General features: G+C 43.7%; 1 protein-coding gene across 9 annotated transcripts; it reads left to right on the top strand.

The window, feature by feature from the left end:
• The first annotated feature begins 1,122 nt into the window (after positions 1 to 1,122).
• epb41l3a (erythrocyte membrane protein band 4.1-like 3a) lies at positions 1,123 to 23,620 on the top strand. Of its 9 annotated transcripts, none has more exons than XM_037079046.1 (28): positions 1,123 to 1,193; positions 5,479 to 5,557; positions 5,643 to 5,822; positions 5,905 to 6,009; positions 6,090 to 6,132; positions 6,262 to 6,337; positions 6,428 to 6,549; positions 6,950 to 7,046; positions 7,544 to 7,631; positions 9,329 to 9,373; positions 10,006 to 10,158; positions 10,806 to 10,903; positions 11,121 to 11,296; positions 11,928 to 12,005; positions 13,289 to 13,393; positions 13,494 to 13,645; positions 13,988 to 14,035; positions 14,577 to 14,606; positions 14,688 to 14,870; positions 14,996 to 15,025; positions 15,148 to 15,315; positions 18,270 to 18,365; positions 18,644 to 19,348; positions 19,890 to 19,934; positions 20,090 to 20,188; positions 20,400 to 20,480; positions 20,727 to 20,848; positions 21,933 to 23,618. In XM_037079046.1, the coding sequence occupies exons 2-27, from the start codon at positions 5,489 to 5,491 to the stop codon at positions 20,835 to 20,837; spliced, it is 3,183 nt and encodes a 1,060-aa protein (XP_036934941.1). In that variant the 5' UTR covers positions 1,123 to 1,193; positions 5,479 to 5,488; the 3' UTR covers positions 20,838 to 20,848; positions 21,933 to 23,618. The 9 variants fall into 9 exon arrangements, with proteins under 9 accessions (XP_036934941.1, XP_036934943.1, XP_036934949.1 ...); XM_037079048.1 differs by having other exon boundaries at positions 15,184 to 15,315; positions 21,933 to 23,617; XM_037079054.1 differs by having other exon boundaries at positions 15,148 to 15,609; positions 18,644 to 18,721; positions 21,933 to 23,609.
• The last annotated feature ends 2 nt before the right edge of the window (positions 23,621 to 23,622 follow it).

Below are 23,622 nucleotides of genomic sequence, written 5' to 3'. Positions count from 1 at the left end.
AATGATGAATAAGTGACCAATGAATGATCAATAAATGATACATCAATGACTCTGACTCCTGTTAATCAGTTGATCAATGACTGATTCAGTTTTCCCACCTGATGCAGATCAATGTCAGGTTCAGATCTAGAGTCAAACTGATAATATTGTTACTGATTACACTCAAATCATTGATAAGGATATGATTGATAATGGTATGATTGATACTGATTGGAAAAAAGAAGACAAAATATTAACTGAGAACATGATGAACAGTCTGATCATTTTATTGATTATCAACAGATGTTTATGGTAACTTGTTTGATAATTGATCTTCTGAGTTTTAAACATTTAGATTAGATGTTAATATTCATTCAGATTATTGATTATTGTTTGTTTGAGACTCAGAATGTAAAGAAACCACTGATTTTATTGTTCTAAAAAAAATAATAAATATTATTGATCACAAACATGAAGAAGGTTAGATTTGATTGGCAGCTGGCTGCCAATCTGATCAGTTATTGATTACAGTGATCAGTTCAATGTTTCACAGAGTGGCTGATAATATAAAAATGATCATTTCAGTATACTACAGGGAGTAGCTTTATTCAGATGCATGAATACACATATTCAAATATACATATAAATACAGTAACCCTACAGTAACCAGCCAGTACAGATCACAGCTGATCAACAATCAATAGTCAGCACACATCAGGACCGACTGACACTTTTCATGAAGTTAAACTGAGACTAGAAACTGTCAATATTGATAGCTTGTCTGATACATGAAGAGTGAAGTTCACTATATACATGCATTTATAATATATAATATGTGTGTGTGTTTCTCTTTTTCTTCTGCTGGATCCATCGCTGGTGAGTAAAACACACACACAAACACGCACACACACACACACACACACACACACACACACACACACACACACACACACACACACACACACGATGAGGTGGGCTCAGTTTATACAAATACCACAACAGTACTTCATGTACATCATCAGTACTGACTTAAATGACTGACGATCTATTTAAAAAAAAAAAAAAAAACTGCTGTCTCCGCTCCGTGCGTCATGACGTCACAGTTCCGCAGCCGACGTGCGCTGTGTCGGAAGAGAGAAGTGACGTAGTAAAAAAAAAAAAAAAAAAACGTCCGTCAACGGGAGGAAGAGGGCGAGCGTCCTGCACGAGGACAGGTAAAGATGAACTGATGGATTGATGTGCAGGTTATTGATCACTGATAGAAGTGATCATCACTTTAATATCAATGATCAGGACCAAGGGGACGAGATAGAGATAGATAGATAGATAGAGAGAGAGAGAGAGAGAGAGAGAGAGAGAGAGAGAGAGAGAGCATCATTCTGCTTCATCACTCTGCAGCTCAGTGTGTGTGTGTGTGTGTGTGTGTGTTGCAGCGGGGTGTTTCCTGCTGCAGGACGACAAAGACTCAGAACCGCAGACTGGACCGCATCATGTCTGTGTGACAAACGTCTCATTTCAGATAGAATTTAATGTTATTAACGTTTAATTAAAACAAATTTAGTATTATATGTTATTTACAAGTTTGTGTTATTTTATAAGTTCGTGTTAATTATTGTTAATGACCTACTGTGACGTCACAGTTCATGTTGCTCATCAGCTGTTTAAGATCACCTGATGAGACTTTACTGATCTGAGAAAAGGCATCAGACAAACATCAGAAATCAATAAACAATAAAGGTGACAGAAAAATATGTTGCAAATACAGATATTACTAAAACTTATTTATAAATCAGCTTCATACAAAAGTAACAATTGCAGGACTGAAACATACAACACAATCACATTGTCAGTACATAAAATCAATCAAATAAACTAACAGTGATTGAAAGTTAGAAACATTTCTCCCCAAAAAACTCATCCAAAACATGTATACTGTTGTATTCAGTGTTTCAGCAATTTAAAAAAGCTCTTTGATTGGACACAGAAAGTTGCTCTGTTAGCTGTGAAGCTCTGTTAGCTGTGACGCTCTGTTAGTTCTGATACTCTGTTAGCTGTATCGTCCTGTTAACTCTGACACTCTGTTAGCTGTATCATTCTGTTAGCTGTGACGCTCTGTTAGCTCTGACACTCTGTTAGCTGTATCGCTCTGTTAGCTATATCGCTCTGTTAGCTCTGACACTCTGTTAGCTGTATCGCTCTGTTAGCTATATCGCTCTGTTAGCTCTGACACTCTGTTAGCTGTATCGCTCTGTTAGCTGTATTGCTCTGTTAGCTCTAACACTCTGTTAGCTGTATCGCTCTGTTAGCTGTGACGCTCTGTTAGCTCTGACACTCTGTTAGTTGTATCACTCTGTTAACTGTATCGCTCTGTTCGCTGTGAGGCTGTGTTAGCTCTGACACTCTGTTAGTTGTATCACTCTGTTAGCTGTGACGCTCTGTTAGCTGTGAAGCTCTTGTTAGCTCTAACACTCTGTTAGCTGTATCGCTCTGTTAGCTGTGACGCTCTGTTAGCTCTGACACTCTGTTAGTTGTATCACTCTGTTAACTGTATCGCTCTGTTAGCTGTGACGCTCTGTTAGCTCTGACACTCTGTTAGTAGTATCACTCTGTTAGCTGTGACGCTCTGTTAGCTGTGAAGCTCTTGTTAGCTGTGTCGCTCTGTTAGCTGTGACGCTCTGTTAGCTGTGAAGCTCTTGTTAGCTGTGTCGCTCCTTTAGCTGTGTCGCTCTGTTAGCTGTGACGCTCTGTTAGCTGTGTCGCTCCGTTAGCTGTGTCGCTCTGTTAGCTGTATGGCTCTGTTAACTGTGAAGCTCTGTTAGCTGTGGCGCTCTGTTAGCTGTATCAGTCTGTTAGCTGTGAAGCTCTGTTAGCTGTATCACTGTTAGCTGTGACGCTCTGTTAGCTGTATCACTCTGTTAGCTGTGACGCTCTGTTAGCTCTGAAACTCTGTTAGCTGTATCGCTCTGTTAGCTCTGAGACTCTGTTAGCTGTATCACTCTGTTAGCTCTGAGACTCTGTTAGCTGGATCACTCTGTTAGCTGTGTCGCTCTGTTAGCTGTATCGCTCTGTTAACTGTGAAGCTCTGTTAGCTGTGGCGCTCTGTTAGCTGTATCAGTCTGTTAGCTGTGAAGCTCTGTTAGCTGTATCACTGTTAGCTGTGACGCTCTGTTAGCTGTATCACTCTGTTAGCTGTGACGCTCTGTTAGCTCTGAAACTCTGTTAGCTGTATCGCTCTGTTAGCTCTGAGACTCTGTTAGCTGTATCACTCTGTTAGCTCTGAGACTCTGTTAGCTGGATCACTCTGTTAGCTGTGTCGCTCTGTTAGCTGTATCGCTCTGTTAGCTGTGAAGCTCTGTTAGCTGTGTCGCTCTGTTAGCTGTGAAGCTCTGTTAGCTGTATCACTCTGTTAGCTGTGACGCTCTGTTAGCTGTGAAGCTCTGTTAGCTGTGAAGTTCTGTTAGCTGTATCACTCTGTTAGCTCTGACACTCTGTTAGCTGGATCGCTCTGTTAGCTGTGAAGCTCTGTTAGCTGTGTCGCTCTGTTAGCTGTGAAGCACTGTTAGCTATGAAGCTCCATTAGCTGTGACGCTCTGTTAGCTGTATCACCCTGTTAGCTCTGACACTCTGTTAGCTGTGTCGCTCTGTTAACTGTGTCTCTCTGTTAGCTGTGAAGCTCTGTTAGCTGTATCACTCTATTAGCTGTGAAGCTCTGTTAGCTGTATCGCTCTTTTAGCTGTGACGCTCTGTTAGCGAAGCTCTCAGTTTACCGGTCAATCTACGTTCCTACCCTCCCCTATGGTCATGAACTTTGGGTCATGACCGAAAGAATAAGATCCCGGATACGAGCGTCCGAAATGAGTTTCCTCCGCAGGGTGGCGGGGCGCTCGCTTAGAGATAGGATAGGGCGAGGAGCTCTGTCACCCGGGAGGAGCTCGGAGTAGAGCCGCTGCTCCTCCACATTGAGAGGAACCAGCTGAGGTGGCCCGGACATCTGTTTCGGATGCACCCTGGACGCCGTCCTCGAGAGGTGTTCCTGGCATGCCCCACTGGGAGGAGACCCAGAGGAAGACCCAGGACACGCTGGAGTGACTATGTCACTCGGCTGCACTGGGAACGCCTTGGGATCCTCCCGGAGGAGCTGGAGGAAGTGTCCGGGGAGAGGGAAGTCCGGGTGTCCCTGCCCAGGCAGCTGCCCCCGCGACCTCGCCCCGGATAAGCGGAAGAAAATGGATGGATGGATGGATGGCTCTGTTAGCTGTATCACTTTGTTGTCTGAAGTTTCATTATTATTATTATTATTATTATTATTATTATTATTATTATTATTATTATTATTATTATTATTATCCAAAAATCTGATTATGGTAAGTTGTCTCACATCTTTCTCTCTTCTTATTATTATCACTAGTAGCTACTTATTATTGTTATAAGTTACGTCATGTACATGTTGCAATGACTGTGGGCAATTGAATCAGTAAAGTCCAGTGCTGTCCGCACCTCAAGCGGACTCTCTGGAGTTCTGCAGACAGGATGTGTGGTGGAAATTTCTGTCAATAAAAGAGTAAGTCAGATCTGTCTTTTCTGTAAGTTTAATCCAACCATCTGCAGATGGACTCACCACGCAGTCAAATTCATGAGCCGAGTGAATGAGCCCCGAGTAAAGGAGTGTTCACAATTTATACACAGATATCAACAAGGTCAGGGGAAGAGACAAGCACTCTCAGCGCCAGCAATGATTAAGCTACACACATACATACATATGACTATCCCAATCAGACAGGCTTCTCATCCACACAAGACATAAAGTTAAAACTTCATGACGCATGACCTGGGACTCTGTGCGAAGCATAAAATTATCAGACATAAAACATGAGACAAGAAGGTGACTTTCTATCTGAGTTTTGGCTGGTTCGTGACTCTATTACAATCATATAGGGCAGAGGTTAGGTGTTCATACATTTGCATAAGATATCAGTCACATGAAGCAAGTTAGATAAATGTTTTTAAGAAATCATATTCGACAAAATAGTTCAAAGTTCATCAACCCATAATGAAAAGCAATTTTCCCATCACAGATGGATGCAGCTGCAGAGCAGAAAGTAGAGTGTTTAAAACTGATGCTGCCTTCAAGGACACGAGCGCAGTTCACATAAGAGATGTTGGGCTTCTTTCAGAAAATGTTTATTCTGTTCTGGACTTTTATGTAGATTGGTACATATTTACTGAGATGACTAACCCAAGTTCACGATTAACATTACAAAGACATTTACCTTCACATTATACTGTGAAACAGTGTCACTGTCGCTCAAGTTGCTCAGGTGCTCTCTAGCTAACCTCATTTAATCAGAACAACCTTTGCTCTGGACTGAGTTTCCTCTTTTCTGACTACAAATGAATGCACCATTTCCCTGACAGCCAATCTACTTCCAGCTCAGTGTGCTCTTGAACTCCAGAGTGTTATTACTATTAATTTCTATGGTAACTGCTGGTAATGTGCAGGTGAATCACCATGACGACAGAGGCAGGTGAGCCACAGGAGTCTTTCCCTGAAGCTGCCGCCCACTCCACACCGAAACAGGTAAAAAAAAACCCCAAAACAATGAACACTAGATAATAATTCTAAACAAGGACGTGAAATGTGACATCATTTCCTGTGCCCGCAGGGAGGGGAGGGCAGGCTGTCCCAAAGTCAACCTCGGAGCTCATTGGCTGATGACTCGTCAAGTCACCTGTCATCGAACAGTCGGATCGCTCGCTCTCCAGCAAGAAACCCGCTGAGCTTCAGGACGATGCAGACCAAAGTGACCCTGCTGGACGGGTCACTGTTCACTTGCACTGTGGAGGTGAGACAGCTTGAGACAGGTGAGACAGATGGGACAGGTGAGAACATGATCAAAGATGAACTCTGTCCTGTCTCTTGTGTAGAAACGGTCTCGTGGTCTTCAGCTGTTTGAGAAAGTTTGTGACCATGTCAACCTGCTGGAGAGAGACTACTTCGCTCTGTGCTTCAGAGATGCCGACAACAACAAGGTACCTGTCTGTCTGTCTGTTTATCTGTCTGTCTGTTTGCCATTCTGTCTGTCTGTCTGACCCTACCTTTTGTCTTGTAGAACTGGCTGGATCCAGCGAAGGAGATGAAGAAGCAGGTCAGAGGTCAGTAGCTCCGCCTCTTCCACCTGGGGAAGGGGGAAGTTTGACCCTGAATGGTCAGTTTTGGTAGCGGATCCTGATCCAGTAGAAAAGGTTGAATGTGTTAACTGATCCCTCGTCTGTGTCTGGCAGGTGTTCCCTGGAATTTCTCCTTTAACATCAAGTTTTACCCTCCTGATCCCACCCAGCTGTCTGAGGACATCACCAGGTAGACTCACTCACCTGTCCATCCAGCTCAACACTGTCACATGCTGGTTCATCTGAGACAGGTGATGTCTATCTGTCTGTCTGTCTGCAGGTACTTTCTGTGTCTCCAGCTCAGACAGGATATAGTTTCTGGTCGTCTTCCATGTTCATTTGCAACTCACACCGTCCTCGGCTCCTACACCGTCCAATCAGAGCTTGGAGACTACGATCCCGGTATTGCACTGCTCTGCACTAATATAACCCGACAGATCCCCACAGAATCCTGTCGCCCCTATAGAACCACACAGAGCTCTGCAATGCCCTACAGAACGATACGTAGCCCAGGGCTAAGCAGTACTCTACAGTACCACGCAGAAACATACAGAACCCTACAGTACTGTTCAGAGGCTTACATACCCTACAGAACCATAAAGAGCCATGCAGTGCCCTTCAGTACCATACAGAATCATATATTACCCACAAGTACTCTACAGAACCCCCCAATAGCCCTTTAGTACCTTACAGAACCCAACGGAATATTTCTCTGACTTGTTTTACCCCCTATACTGTATTATTGTACTCAGCTGCTGTCTCTGACCACTTGTCTCTCTCTCTCTCTCTCTCTCTCTCTCAGATGAGTGTGGTTCAGATTACATCAGTGAACTCTGTTTCGCCCCAAACCAAACAAAAGAAATGGAGGAGAAGATCATGGAGCTTCACAAAACATACAGGTTCTCTTTATAACATGAAAGGAAACAGAAGGTTCCGTTTATAAACGTAAAATGAAACATTAGATTCTGTTTATAAATGTTAAATGAAAGATAAGGTTCTGTTTATAAATGCTAAATGAAAGATAAGGTTCTGTTTATAAATGCTAAATGAAAGATAAGGTTCTGTTTATGAACGTTAAATGAAACATAAAGTCCTATTTATAAACGTTAAATGAAACAAATGGTTCTGTTTATAAATGTTAAATGACAGATAAGGTTCTGTTTATATACATTAAATGAAACAAAAGGTTCTGTTTATAAACGTTAAATGACACATAAGGTTCCATTTAAAAACGTTAAATGAAACAAAAGGTTCTGTTTATAAACGTTAAATGAAACATAAGATTCTGTATGTGAACATTAAATTAAACATAAGGTTCCGTTTATAAATGTTAAATGAAACTATAAATGTTATTGGGAGTGAAACAAACTGAAGCCACGTGTGATTGTGTGTTTAGAGGAATGACACCAGCTGAAGCAGAGATGCACTTCTTGGACAATGTGAAAAAGCTTTCGATGTATGGAGTGGACCTTCATCACGCGAAGGTAAACACACAGAACATAACCCTTCAGACTGCAGGGAAACAGGTGGATGCTGCATTCAGACAGCTCCTATAAAACATATACTGAAATATGTCTTTAGCATTGTTAGCATTGTTAGCACTGCATTAGAGAAACAAACAGTAGCTGTATGTTCTGATCAGCCCTGTAGTTCCATTCTGGACTATATATATATATATATACATATATATATATATATATATATATATATATATATATATATATATATATATATATATATATATATATATATATATATATATATATATATATATATATAGTTGGACACATACATTGATAAATTCTTTTGATACAGTTTACATTTTCTGTCAAACAGGTTTTAATATTTTCATCTTGTTTGCTATCATATGGAGTTACGAAGTGTTTTATTTATCTTAACGTATTTATTTGAATTGTGAATTTAACTTCTATATAATATAAACTACACAGAACACAGTGAGAGGATCAGTGCAGCTGATGTTCTGCTAGCTGGTCAATCACCAATACGTGACCCACTTCCTGTCCATTATTAATCATCTTTGTGTGTGTGTGTGTGTTTGCGTGAGTGTGTGTGTGTGTGTGCGTGTGTGTGCATGTTTGTGTGTGTGTGCGTGTGTGTGCGTGTGTGTGTGTGTGTGTATATGTATGTGTGTGTGTGTGTGTGTGTGCGTGCGTGTGTGTAAGTGTGTGTGTGTGTGTATGTGTGTGTGCATGTGTGTGTGCGTGTGTGCGTCTGTGTGTGATCAGGGTGACATTAATGATTTTTCCATCGTGGCTGTTGTCCTGATTGATTGAGTCTCTCAGTTTCGGACAGACTGTCTCTCAGATCGGGATCAGCAGCAGGTCTAACAGGATCCACAGTGACCTGATTGCACTGATCACAGATTTAATCACAAAACATATTGATATATTGGAGGGATTTAAAATGCCTAGTTTAAATTCTACAAACTAACCTAAAAGACGTGCAGTGCTTGTTCTGCTTTGTAATGAAATCAAGGCAGTTTGATGAAAGCCAGCTTTGTTTACTGATCCAGTTGGACAACAGGTGGAGTCAGTGGACACAAGATCAAAAGATCTGAGGCAGGTAAAGTATAAGCAGATGGATCAGATGCACAAAATCAGACAGGCAGATCCAATTACAGGTGAACATGAGTGTATTCTGAGAAGATCAGTGTCCACAGCATCTTTCTACCATCCAGCCTGAGCAGCTGGATGAGCGTCCTGCTCATTCAGCTTGGATATCAGGCTGCTGCTGGCTTATGTCTGGTCACAGACAAACAGGCTGATGGGTCAGCACCTCTACAGAGACCCCTCTCCACAACAACATCTCAGATCACACTCTGGCTCTGATGGTCGACACAGATCAGGGCTCCAGCTGGACCGGGAGATGTGGACTAATGTAAATGGACGTGACTCCAGTCGGTTGCTCAAAGATTTACAACACAAACTGCATATTACTGAAGCCGTCAGTGGTCAGACAGGTCGCACAGAGCATGAACTTTACAAATGAATCTGTTTATTCAACATCAGACAACACTGTGATAGAAGCTGTCTGTCTGTCTGTCTGTTTGTCAGTGTAATAGTACTGTGTGCTATCTTTGAGTGTCGTATTAAATTTAGAGCAGCTCTTCTTTATCTTTTTGTTTTGTGTGTCTGTTTGCCTGTCTGTCTGAATGGAGTAGATGGTAGGAAGCCGCTTTGATTGCTTGCCTTCAGCTAAGTCAGAGGTAAGACAGTTTCCTGTGTGTGTGTGTGTGTGTGTGTGTGTGTGTGTGTGTGTGTGTGTGTGTGTGTGTGTGTGTGTGTGTGCTCATACAAACATCTTCATGTCATCGTTTATCGCCTCATACTGTTGCTGTTATTATTAGATTAAATATTAGATTGAACATATGGTGTAGTAATGAGTCCTAAAACCAGAAATCAGTTAGGCACTTCCTGTACCCTTGTCTTAAAGTTTGTGAGTGTGTTGAATGTGTGTAATATCACTGCAGTTGAACAAAACTAAAACACTGTGTATTTAACAGCTCAGTGTAGACATTAACACCCGAGCAACCTTCCTTACATCTGCCGCCTCCTGCCACTTCCTGGTCGTGACCACAGATCAAAGTTAAATTTTCTCCAGGATTTCAGTCTGTGACATTGGACTAATTGATGAGGTTGAAAAAATATCAACGACAAAAATAAGAATGTGTCCAGGAAAGAACTAAAGTCACTGAAATACAGAGAAGAGCTGTCAGTGCAACATAAGCTGAAACCACTTGTTCCATTTAAGTCATTCATAAAGCCATGGTGTGTGTGTGTGTGTGTGTGTGTGTGTCTGTGTGTGTGTGTGTGTGTGTGTGTGTGTGTGTGTGTATAGGACTCGGAGGGCGTGGCCATCATGTTGGGCGTGTGCAGTAGCGGTCTGCTGGTCTACAGAGACAGACTGAGGATCAACAGATTCTCCTGGCCAAAGATCCTGAAGATCTCCTACAAAAGAAACAACTTCTACATCAAGATCCGACCTGGAGAGGTGAGGCACCAGCACCTCATCATCACAGAAGAAGAGTTCCGACACGGACTGGATAATTTATCACTGGATGTTAAGATCCACACGACTGCTGCCATTCTGTGCGTTAGTCATTGTCAGATTAAACTAAATGTAACAAACCAGCTTGATCTCATGGTGGCATTCAAGAAAGATCACAAAGTGACCAAAATCATTAGACTTCATCATGTGAAGACAGAAAGACGTAGCTGTCTATCGTTCCTAAGCCTCCTCTGAACCAGTGTTCAAAAGAACAAACATCTCCATCATTAAATTCAACCTTGAGAGTTTCGTGATGACAAAACAACATTTATTAGAAAATAAATATAAAATAAATGTAACTCAGTTGATTAGAGAAACTTTTCACGTATAGCCATCATAAAACAACATCAGACTGACAGGTCTGCCCAGGCCCTGTATGAACAGTTTAATGGTGCTCCAGTCTGGGTCTGTGTGCACCTGATCCCAAAGTCCAGTTGGTTTGATCGATTTTTAGGAACAGTTCACTAACCTGCCAGAGCCCGCTTGAAAAGTTGGTCTCAAGTGTGCTTCATGTGCTTCTTTGTGTATATTGGCAAATCACAGACCAGCTACTTAATGCCAAGCCTCTAAGTCTTACTGTTTGTCTCCAGTTTGACCAGTTTGAGTCCACTATTGGTTTCAAGCTGCTGAACCACCGAGCAGCAAAACGACTGTGGAAAGTCTGTGTGGAGCATCACTCATTCTTCAGGTCAGTGCAAGTCTGTGATGTATCAGATGTCAGAGGTCATGATGTGATGTGTGTGAGGTTAGATGTCAGAGGTCATGGTGTGATGTGTGTGAGGTTAGATGTCAGAGGTCATGGTGTGATGTGTGTGAGGTTAGATGTCAGAGGTCATGGTGTGATGTGTGTGAGGTTAGATGTCAGAGATCATGGTGTGATGTCTGTCTCTCTCCCTGTCACTCAGGCTGATGTCTCCAGAGGAAACTCCTAAGAAGTTACTCTCTCTGGGTTCAAAGTTTCGTTACAGTGGTCGCACTCAGATTCAGAGTCGTCGAGCCAGTGCTCAGATCTCCAGACCTGCACCGCATTTCCCACGATGCATCAGCAAAAGGAACATGATGAGCCGCAGCCTGGATGGAGGTACTCATAATAATGATGCTAGTACTGGACCCAGTATCAGTAGTTCAGGTAGTCCTGGTGGCAGTATTTGTATTCATGATCCCAAGAGTAAAAGTATTGTTCTCTGTATTACTAGTGTTTTTTCATAGTTCAGCTCTCTGATTGGTCGGTTATTTCTTTGACCAGACTAGTTCTGGTCCCATTAGTGGTAGTTCTGGTCTCCGTGATCATTGTTCTGGTCCCAGTTGTTTTACATCTTGTCCAGTAGTGGTAGTTCTGGTCTCAGTAATTATAGTTCGTGCCCAGTAATCGCACTTTTGGACTCAGTTGTCATAGTTCTGGTCCCAATACTCGCAGCTCTAGACAAAGTAGTTGTAGTTCACAGTAGTAGTCACAGTTCTTGTCTGACAAGTAGCAGTTCTGTTATCAGTAGTCGAAGTTCTGGTCTCAGGATTTCTTAGCTCTGGTCTCTGTAGTTGTAGTTCTGGTCTGAGTGGTTGGAGTTCTGTTATCAATACTTGTAGTTCTGGTCCAAGTAGTCCTCGTTCTCGTCTCTGTACTACTGGTCCCAATAGTAGCAGTAGGAGAGTTGCTCTGTGATGTCACTTCTTCTTTCACTTGTTGGTGACTGCCGTTTTTGATTGGTCCTCAGCTTCGAGGGCAGCATCCACTCTGATTGGCTCTCCAGCTATCACAGCGTCTCCTAAAGCCAATGGTGGCACGAACACAGGTAGCGCTCATTACTGCTGGAATGCTGTTACAAACTTGGCCACAGTTCTCAATGCTGCACCTCATTCACATTGTCTGGAAAAAAGGTGAATACACCTTGGCTGTGTCCTGGTTGGTTGGAGGGGACCTGCTTCATTCAGACACACCTGGGATTGGTTTCAGTTTTTGTCCAATTTGCTCTTCCTTTTTTGTTAATCACGTAGTCAGAGCTCCGTCCTGTCATCAATAACATAATCAGGTGTGTAAGTTAGGACCTCACAGACTGGGCCCCATATCCACTTTAACGTATATTTTATGGCAGGAAACAAGTTGAGAGAGGGGGAGTGACACGCAGCAAAGGGCGCCGGGCCGGGACTCGAACCCAGGGCTGCTGCAGCAGGGACACAGCCTCTGTATATGGGACACTGGTCTACCAGCTGAGCTAAGTGGCGCCCCAGAGCTCCAGACTTCTAACACGGAGTCCGAGCTTCCCAATGATTTAGGAAACTTCTCAGAACAATTCTGGGCAGGAGGAGAAACTTTGCTTTTAGTAAGGAGGCGCTGTTGACTCAGGTGTGACACAGTCTTTTAAAAGCTGGTAGAAAATTGATATTGAAATTTATACACCTAATCATAGAAGTTAGTCTCTATTCAGACATGGTGTAATAATAAATATTATTTGATGTATTCAACATCTACAATCAGAAGATTGAAACTTTGTCTTTTCACCCCTCGTCTGATTATAATACTCCCCAGGCTCTTAAAAGCCAAACCCAACCCTGTCTCGTCCAGCAGTCGGTACAACTCTTCATTGAATTCAGACAACACAATAACTAAGCCCTGCCCCCTGATGTCCATGTCCTGATTAAGCTCCACCTCTCTCTGTGAAGTCGACAGGAAGGAGGTCTGACACTTTAATGAGCCTTATTAGCATATTTAACATAATTAGCATCTTTAGAATTACAAACTTTGTTATCTCTGTGAATATTGCTAACATTGTTAGCAATGTTAGCTTTGTTAGCATTGCTAGCTTTGTGATGCTTGATAATAAAAGGTCATGGCTTAATGGTGGTTCTGAATGCTGATTGGCCCAGGCTGCCTTGCATGTTCATTGAGCTGTGATTGGCTGGACTTGCCGTTGCCTTGGCAAGGACAGGCCGTGATGTTTTGCTGATGATGAACATGACGATAGTGGTTGCTATGGTTACTGCTGCTTCAGCTGATGGTTGTTGGCATCACACACTAATGTGTGTGTGTGTGTGTGTGTGTGTGTGTGTGTGTGTGTGTGTGTGTGTGTGTGTGTAGATATGGGGGCGGGGCTGTACGGAGCATCTAAATTCATCACTGTTAGTGACCTCATCACCACGGTAACACCTGAGAGGAGGACAGATGAGAAGAGGGCGGAGCAAGGTACAGAAACAACCAATCAGAGGACATGCATTAAAGCAGGTGTCTGAAACTGATGGACACATCCTCCTTTCTCCTTTTCTTGTATTCTCTCGTCTCCTAGTTGAGGAGGTGCTCGTGTTGGAGAAGGAGGTGCAGGGAAGGTTAGAGATGGATAAAGTGGAGGTGCGGGAGGAAGAGGAGGAGAAGGAGGAGACTGGAGAGACAGTGATTTCCCAACAGAGTCCTCCGACTCCTCAGAAACAGGACACCAAGGTAACAAGCACTTGTCTCACCTGAGATGTGTGTCTCTCTTGTCTCTCCTGTCTCACCTGTCTTGTCTCACCTGTATCACCTGTGTTAGATGAAGCAGCCAGTGTTTGCTGACTTGAAACAGTTTCTTCATCAGATGTATGAGTTATAGATTATTCAATGCTGGTTGTTGATGACGTTCAAGAAAAGAGATGTGGACTGAAAAAACTGTGAAACTTTTCATGATGGTGACTTCCTGTTTATGATGTTGACTTCCTGTTTATGATTTTGACTTCCGGTTTATGATGTTGACCTCCTGTTTATGATGTTGACCTGGACTGAAAGTGTGTTTGTTTGTGTTCTCAGACAGAGCTGACTGACACAGCTGTGGACGGAGAGCTGACAGCTACAGAGGTACTGCTGATAGAAACAGAGCAAGTTACAGTTTCTAACAGATCAGCTGCTTATGAAATATATCGGGACAAAATAAACTTAAAGGCTTCGAGTAGAGCTCATGCCCCAGCCGAGGGTTAGGGTTAGCCTTTAATTCAATCAAATCCAACCCAACAACAAATTGAGCATGTTTTAATCCGCAAGCTCCTGATTTATACTTTAATCCACATCATATTTACATCATATAACTGTCATCACTCAGAGATACCCTAACCCTAGTCACCGAAATTCACCTGATTTTTTTTCATCAAGATTTTTACATCATTTCCCAAGAAATTAACCAAAATGTTGAAAAACATCTTACAGTGTTAAAGAGAGACACAGAGAGGGTCCACACCCATTCTCCATCCAAGTTTAGTGTCAACCAACCAACCAGTGATCCATCTTCTCTCTATGTCTGAGGCAACTACTCACTGCTTCACTTGTATGTAGATGAATGGTAACTGTCTTCTAACATGAACCCATCTGTCTGTCTCTGTCTGTCTGTCTGTCTGTCTGTCAGTCTGATCAAGATGAAGACTTGAAGACTCAGGTAGGACAGTTATCAGTATTCTGGATGTTATGATGTTGTGACCTGTTGGAGATTCAATGTTTGTCTGCTGTTGATGTTCAGGAGACATTGGGGAGTCCAGAGGAGGAGCTGAAACCTCAGAGCACCATCAGTGCTCTCAGACGCTCCTTCTTAGAGGGAGGAGCTGGAGGAGGAGGGATGACAGAGTGGGAGAAACGTCTCGCCTCCTCACCACTACGGCGGCTCGACGACTCCCCAATGATCGAGCCACTGGAGCCAGAAGAGGTGATTTTCTGAAACACACTGACATCTGCTGGTGAATAAATGTAATGCATCCCCTCACTACAGACACATGAACCCTTACCTGCTGTCTGTCTGTCTGTTTGTCTGTCTGTCTGTCTGTCTCTAAGGTCCTCCCCCTGGACAGCTACTCATCAGCGGTAGGTCGACTCAGTTGTCAGTTAAACACAAACAGCCACCTGAACCACAAATGACATATGACACATGACTGGTTAGTCAGTCAGTTTGTGTGTGTTTGATGTTCCTCACCTGTGCACTCCAGGAAGGAGGGGTCATGACAAACCAATATCCTCCTCAGCCAATCAGAGAGAAGAGCTGCACTGTCGGGCGGAGCTATGACACCGCCTCTGGCAGGGTCGTCACCATGACATCCATCGACGACAGCTCTGATGTTACCATGACAACAAAGAATATTGAGATGGACAGGCAGGTCAGAATCCTCCCGCTGTCCTCCGCTGATGATGTCATCACAGGGGGACCATTAATCACGATTTGTGAGGTTAAGACGCCAACCTCACCATTGGAGCAGCAGCCTGGCGTCTGTGACATCATCAGTGATGTTTTTAGTGAGGATGACACCAGAGGAGGTGGAGCCAGAGCTTCTGTGATCTCACCTTTGACCCCATTCCTCCCTCGTAAATCCCCTCTGGATGAGCTGAACCTCAGCCCCACCCCCTTGCCAGGTCACCTGACAGGCAGAACGTCACCTTCCATGGCAAGAGTGGTACGCTGATCAGCTGGTTGGTGGTCAGCATGGAAACAAGCATGAGGCGCAAACACAGTGACCCGGCAATGACACATTAACCCCTGCAGCGCTGAAACAGGAAATGTGGCTCATCTGAGCTGGTTCAAACTGAACACCTCAGCTCGGCTGATAAAGCAGGTGGAGATCAGGTGTAACGTGTTTCAGTACTCTGAATACTTCTAGTACTTTAAACCAGAGATGAAGCTTCAGACATCTCGTCTCTTCTTTGAACACAGTGTTGTTCCTCCTGTCCAGCAGGAGGCAGTGTGAAGCTGCAGTGTTCAGTTTAAACTCTCCTCAGCTTCTCCCTTCACCTCTTCACAGACACCATTTTGTTTCTCTTCCTCCTCTGATCAAAATGGTGCAAAGGAAGCAACATCAGATTTTCTTTATGTATTAGATTTCTCCTGTGAACACAATGTTCATCACTGGGATTTGATTGGCTGCTGGGCGGGGTTCTTTTATTATTGCTCACTTCCTGTTGGTCGACCCTTGTTTTGATTGTTTTTTGGCTTCTATGCTTATTCTTTGTTTGAGGCTTCATGGTTAGCTGTAAACTGTAACCTGTGATCCTTCAGGTTGTTACAGTAATGCGACTTCGACTGAAGTAAAGAAGGAAAGACTAGTTACTCAAAGTGTCACCCGCCAAACCAGATGAGAACATCACAGAGGAGTCTGAGCAGTGTGTCATCTTCCAGTCCTTTCTGATCCTCCTCCCAACATGCACTCTGTTTGACCTCCATGCAACACTGAAGAGTCATGCTAATTAAGAATGTCAGAAAATGTCTAGAGCCCTCAGCAACTCAGGGCGGTTCTCCAATCCACTGCCAATGACCCCCTTAACAACCACAGCATCCTCTGCCATTGAGATGAAGTCTTTTGATTTGAGAAAGCTTCTAAGTTTTTGTCCAATGCCTGATGTCAATCCTGCTTTTTCCTCCTGAGTCTTGTTTGTCAGAATGTCCTTTAAGCCCGCTGAAAGTCCTGAACCTCTCCAACACCCAGGTTTTTGCTTCAGCAACCAAAGACGCTGCAGCCCTTCCAGTTCCAGATATCCACTGCTTAGTCCACAGAGAATGGAAGGCCTCCATCTTGAGCTTGCTGTCATCCCTCCATGCTGGTGTCCACAAGATTTTCTTAACGATGACCTGTTTACATTTTCATTTGGGCAATTAGTAAGCGCTTTTGTCTAAAGCGACTTCAAGTGATTCATTGATCCATACATTGATGGTGAGGGCTGCCATGCATCAGGAGCAGTTTGGGTTTTAGTATCTTGCCCAAGGACGCTTTGACATGCAGCTAGGGGGAGCCAGGGTTTGAGCCAGCAACCTTTGGATTACAGACGACCCGCTCTACTCCTGAGACCAAATCACCACCAATGACCCTCTGACCACAACAGTCACAGTTGGAGTCACCTCCACATGGAGGCTTTAAACATTTCGATTTCTAGTCCCCAACCCATGTCCTTCTGGGATGCATAATAAACTCTTCTGGAGGTTGGAGCTGAAGACCACTTTAGGCCTAACATGTTAATTCATGGCAATTCCATGACTGGCACCTAAATTCAATAACAAAGCCCCCCTCAGGTTCACATCAGACTGGCTGTTCCTCCCAATCACTGCCCTGCAAGTTCTTGTAACCCTAACCCGTCACTGCCCATGTGATGGTTGAAGTTCCAGACAGAGCTATAAAAGCCTGAGGCAGTATCCTGTCCAGGACTCCACCCAGAGACTCCAAGAAGGCCGAATACTTTGAACTCACTTTTGGTTGCAAAGGTATAAACAGTCAAAACTTTCCTTCAGCAACCTACAGTCTCACTGAGGTGACACTCTGGTTCTCCAGGGAGAAGAGTATGAGTATCATGAGTATCCCCACATCCACTCATCATCTCATGGGCAACTCCAGAGAAGGAGAGAGTCAGGACATGAGAAGGACATGGTTCCTGTGTCTAGTTCTCTTTCCTTGGTGCATTCCGTGGCCCTAGAACCAGACAGGGGTCAGCGCACCAGTCCTGCTCCAAGCTTGCGAAGCGCCTGAATCCCTCCCAGGTCTGGATCCAAGAGGGTGCCCCAGTTCCCAGGTTCCAGACAAGGAATTGCAACTCCTTTTTGATAGATTCATACACTTTGTGTGAATCTCTCTTTTTCTTGGGCAGTGGCTTAATTAGAACTGACACGTCTTCTCTTCACGCTAACGCAGCAGAGATAGTGTCCAAAACCTTCAAAAGCTCTTATTTGTAATTTTGGATGGTCCTGCTTCCTTCTCTTCTTCTTCTTCTTCTTCTTCTTCTAAGGAACTCCCTAACACAGTAGATCATAGTAGATCACAGGGGATCACAGTAGAGACTTAATAGAAGGACAACAAGAACGACAAACACAGATTAGTGATTGTAGACTTATTACTAACAAATCTATTTTCCACACCCTATAAGGCCACGCCCTCAATGACCACGCCCCCTGCATGGCTGCAGCCTGGCTGTCAGTTTCTGCTGAGAATCAAAAATCTACTTTTTATTTATTTTCATGTCATTACTGAAAATGCTGAAGAAGTCTTGACCTCATGTTAACATCTGTGTGTGTGTGTGTGTGTGTGTGTGTGTGTGTGTGTGTGTGTGTGTGTGTGTGTGTGTGTGCGCGCAGCCTAAACCTACATTTGATGAAATGTCTCCTGAGCTGACAGCTCTGCTGAGGTCGGCCAAAGATCAAACAACGTTCAGAGAACACAACCTACTCAAGGTGCCTATATATCTCTCTACCTGTCTATCTGAATACCTGTCTGTCTGTCTACCTGTCTCTACCTGCAGCAACATCAATCACTATAACTGCTATAATACTTACATATTTATATATAACACTTGCACCTCCATCATGATGTTTGAGACATGACATGTTGAGATAATTGCTATGAAAATGTAAATCAGCCGTTCAGATATTATAAACACATTATAACCAATATATCAATATTATTGATTGCTGTAGCTCCACCCCCTCACGCCTGTACATCTCTGTTTCAGACATCAGAAAAAGTGGAGACGGTCTTCCTAATGACGGAGCCATGTGACCGAGACCAACCAATGGCAGACGAGCCTCAGGTAGCAACAGGAAGTCTTGTGGGTCCACCCCCTAGTAACCCCCCGCCCCCTCCACCAGGGGCCTGCATGATGCATGCTGATGATGTCACAGAAGAATGGGCCAGTGATGATGACAGCAACAATGCTAATGATGCTAACCAGGCCAAGAGTGCAGCAGATAAACATGAGGTCAATTATGATGATGTCAGTGATGATGAGCCTAGCAGCCAGGCTAGCGATGATGATGCTAGCGATGCTAGTGAAGATGTTATCAGCGTGTTAGCACAGGCAGCAGTGGAGGAAGCCATGGAGGCTGCCGTTAGACAGGCTCAGAGCCCAGTTAATGATGCTCATCAGGATAGCATTAATGCTAACTTTGCAGCTAGCCACAATGAGCATCAGCTAACTAGCATGGAGAATAGGAACAGCCCCAACACCAGACGCCTTTCTGGTCTGGGCTCTCGACCCACTGGTGCTGTGTCCCAGAGTTACCATGACAACGAGGACTCCGATGACTCTGAGGAGGATTATGGACGGTGGCGGTTTGAAGAAAACTCCCCTCCTCCCTCTTTACCCCGCCCCACCTCCAGGTGTTCACCTGGCTCCACCAATCAGATGCAGCCAACCAACCACAGTGATGAGTCTAAGGTAACACTTGAGACGGAAATCTGCCTGTGTTTGACCTTTCCCAGAGTCACCTATCCAACACCTGTCCCAATGAATCATGTCCCAGACTCACCTGTCCCAGTTAGTCATGTCCCAGACTCACCTGTCCCAATGAATCATGTCCCAGACTCACCTGTCCCAATGAATCATGTCCCAGACTCACCTGTCCCAGTGAGTCATGTCCCAGACTCACCTGTCCCAGAGTCACCTGTTGAACACCTGTCCCAATGAATCATATCCCAGACTTACCTGTCCCACTGATTCATGTCCCAAACTCACCTGTCCCAGTGAGTCATGTCCCAGATTCACCTGGCTCAGTGAATCATGTCCAAGACTCACCTGTCTCGCTGATTCCTGCTGGTGATATGAAGCAACAACTCTGCAGAGTGAAACATCTTGAAGATCAGATCAGATTTACAGATCAGTTGAAATTTAAGGAACATTTCAACATTAAAACTTTAGCAGGAAGTACAATTTTCCTTTCCGCTTTTAAATGTGTAAATATTATGTGTGTTGCTGTCAGGAAGTCCCAGTGATGAGGAAGACTCTCACATATGAAGCTCCAGGGGTGAGGACTGTGTTTGTGTGTTGTTATTGATGATGTAAGAGGTGGTTTTGCTGACATTCATCAGAATATAAATAATTGACGTTTCTTATACAAAAACACATCAATCAGTGTCTTGAGTATTGATTAAATGGCAGATGTTTATGTGTGTGTTCCAGAGTCGAGCAGACTCTGATCCTCATACAGGTTTGCTGCTGAGCTCTCAGACCTTCACTGCAGAGACCGCCAACACCACTACAACCACACACATCACCAAGGTAACACAAACCAGTGCTCCGTCAACCAGACATGTCTCTGCCAGAGACAGTGACGATGTGAGTCTTACTGGACATTTGAGAGATTAGAAACAAGAATATCAGAGGTCTGAGACAGAAAGCAGAACTGAGGCGATCATCAGCGGATCCAGTAAAGATGGTTTATTAGAATAATGTCTTCGATCTGTCTCTCTGTCTCTGATTTTCTCTTCAGACGGTGAAAGGAGGAATTTCAGAAACCAGAATCGAGAAGAGAATTGTGATTTCTGGAGACACTGAAATTGACCACGACCAGGTGAATGTTTGACTCATCATAATGAAAGTTCACTGTTCCTGAGCTTTGTAGAGGTCCTCACACAGGTAACACAGATTATGAAAACAGACACATCTGGAATTACTCAGATCATACACATCTGGATTGACCCTGGACAAACCTGTACAGACCACAGCACAGGCTGGTCTGTCTTAGGTTAATCCTGACCTGGATCAGGACCTGAACCTGTATCTGGACCAGGCTCTGACCCTCATATCTCTCTTGAAGGCTCTGGCGGCGGCGCTTAGTGAGGCGCGGCTGCAGCATCCTGAGCTGTCCGTCACTCGAGTTGTCGTCCATAAAGAAACAGAGGTCTCTCCTGATCATGTGATTGATTAGTGACATCACAGGTAACAGGAAGGGTCAGACCTTGCCCCCACAGGTGACATCTCATGCTGAATGCAGATTGGCTGACTGGTGCATGGCATTTACAACATTGTTTGCATGTTTGACATGTTCAGAAACTTGAAGTTCAGCCAGGGTCAGTCTGAAAACACTGCACAATGTTTTGCTTCAGTTTCTGCTAGAACGACATGTTTCTTTGAAATGATGTGAAACGAGATTCAAGTTTCGTTTCTCTGGTTTGTGCACACAAACATTATAATGAGGCTGATTGCGCTCGATGGACAACAAAGTGGTCAACAAACCAACATGAAGACTGCTGCAAAAAAGACAACACATCTCCAATGCTATGCCAACATGCTGTTATAATATTATTAGCTGTCCTCTTAAGTATGACATCATTTTACAGCCCCGCCCCCTTTTATCCACCTATACTCATTTCCTATTTTATGCTGACTCAGCAAACAGCATCCAGGTGAAAAGAAAAAAAAAACAGATGTCTGCTGAGGACAGTGGTTAGCATGCGATGCTAACATTTTGGACCATACTTATTATACTATGTTAACATACTAATTAGCATGAGCAAAGAATTGTCCTAGCTAGTTTTAGCCTAGCCTTAGCTGATGAAACAGTGTTGAGAGGCTCCCTCTGGTGGTCAAGCTAACTGATTGGTCAAACATTCTAGCTCAGTCTGAGTCTCTTTACAACAGATGACAGACAGTAGTTACAGGAATAATTAGAAGATATGTGAACTGAAGACTATTAAAAAACATCTCTTAAAAACTTTTTACTGGCACAAATCAAATTCTAGTGTGAAGTGACTTTTTTGGTGGATTTTGTTTCCTTTGTGTTGCCACCAGAGGGCGACTCCATCCCTCAGGATTCATGAAACGCGATCATATTACTTTCACTTCTGAAGAGTCATCTTGGTCATTTAATTGATTTTCCCACCAAATGTACATAATCATAAAGAAATACATGCATTACATCATCAACTAATTTAATTATACCTAAAACAGATTATTTTGTAGAACTTTAAACAATCTTTTGTCCAACATTGTGTTTTTACAGCTGCCTCTGTCTCTCTTTCAGGACTGACTCAAGAAGCCTCTGCTACATTATGGGACTTGTAGTCCAGACTACTGAGCCAACAAAGACACTGCTTGCCAGCAACATTCAGTGGAAATGAATGGAAATGAGGATTTTCACACGCACACACATGCATATACACCTGTACATAAACAGCAGCACCTGTCTGTCTGACTGGAGGCGGGGCCAGTGGCTAAGTTAGCTTCAGAGCAGTTAGCACTTAGTGTTAGTTTGAGTATATGGTTATATTCAGTTGAAGGCTTCATGATGGTAGTTAAGTCACATTTAAGACCACGAGCGACTCTGTTCTGTATTTATACAACACAGACAGGTGGGAGGCAGACAGGTGAGAGACAGACAGGCAAGAGACAGACAGGCGAGAGACAAATGAGGCTGCTGCTGTGACACCATCAATGCGTTCCCATAGCAACCTGACAACCAGAACCGGTCAACCTCAGATGAACCTTCATAACAAATGAACACCAAAACTGACCTGTTGCTGCATCTACTTCCCGTTTGAAAACCTCCCACCCCCACCACACACACCTAACATTCTGACAGGTTAAAGCACACATCTGAATGGTTGGTTGACTCAGGTGCATTTAGAGACAGCTTTATGAAACATTCAGGAAACAGTTTGTATCACATTAGACAGATTTGTAATAATAACCTCGGGCCTGTGTCACCTGGTGAGGTCACCCGACTCTAAGTAAACTGGAGGAGGAACTTTTATTCTGAAAGCCTGATGCAAACCTTTTTCTGTCTTAAATATAAAACAGCATGATTGCTAGCACTGTAACCACAGCTAAAATTCAGCTCTGTATTTACCCATAATGTAATGGTAATGTGCCATTCTCTCACCTCGCCATGAAATCCCTCATTTGGAATTCTTTTACTCATCTATGTGTTTATTGTTTTTTGTGTAAGTTATTTACTTATTGATTATTTATTGATCTATGTTTGTAATCCCAAATAGACTGACCACTCCCCCTGGTGTCACCTTACACACTAACCACTCCCCCTAGTGTCACTTTACAGACTGGCCACTCCCCTTGGTGTCGAGCTACAGACTGACCACTCCCCCTGGTGTCACTTTACAGACTGACCACTCCCCCTGGTGTCACTTTACAGACTGGCCACCCCCCCCCCCCCCCCGGTGTCACTTTACAGACTGGCCACTCCCCCTGGTGTCAAGTTACTGACTCACCACTCCCCCTGGAGTCACTTTACAGACTGACCACTCCCCCTTGTGTCGTGTTACAGACTGACCACTCCCACTGGTGTCACCTTACAAACTGACCACTCCCCCTGGTGTCACACTATATTTCTGTTTTAATTTCTTTATAATAAATTCAAACTGTCTTTATTCACTGAACTGAAATAAACAGATAAATAAATGATCTGATTTGTGTTTTTACGACAGCAGGAAGCTATTTGATGTTGAAGGATTTGGTTGAAGCAGAGATGTGACACACTGATACGCTCTAGGAGGTGAAATGAGTGAGTGATGCAGCTTATGCACATGCAAAGCCAGGCTGCAGCGACCCATCTTTGTACTCATGGCCCATTGTTACTGTGACACAAACACAGTTCTTGTCCACTCGACTTGGTGAAGCTGAGGTCACCTCACCATCATCACAACACCTGACAGCCGACATTTCTTCAGGTGATGACACCTTCTGTTAAAGCAGCT

Source organism: Acanthopagrus latus, chromosome 19 (genome assembly GCF_904848185.1).
Source record: "Acanthopagrus latus isolate v.2019 chromosome 19, fAcaLat1.1, whole genome shotgun sequence".
Classification (NCBI taxonomy): domain Eukaryota; kingdom Metazoa; phylum Chordata; class Actinopteri; order Spariformes; family Sparidae; genus Acanthopagrus; species Acanthopagrus latus.
This window is presented reverse-complemented; position numbering and strand designations above follow the sequence as displayed.

Coding starts and splice junctions, on each gene's coding strand:
- epb41l3a (XM_037079047.1), top strand. CDS start 5,489: ATGACGACAGAGGCAGGTGAGCCACAGGAGTCTTTCCCTGAAGCTGCC. Junction 5,558..5,642: donor CCCACTCCACACCGAAACAG/GTAAAAAAAAAC, acceptor CTGTGCCCGCAG/GGAGGGGAGGGCAGGCTGTC. Junction 7,047..7,543: donor GAGCTTCACAAAACATACAG/GTTCTCTTTATA, acceptor TTGTGTGTTTAG/AGGAATGACACCAGCTGAAG.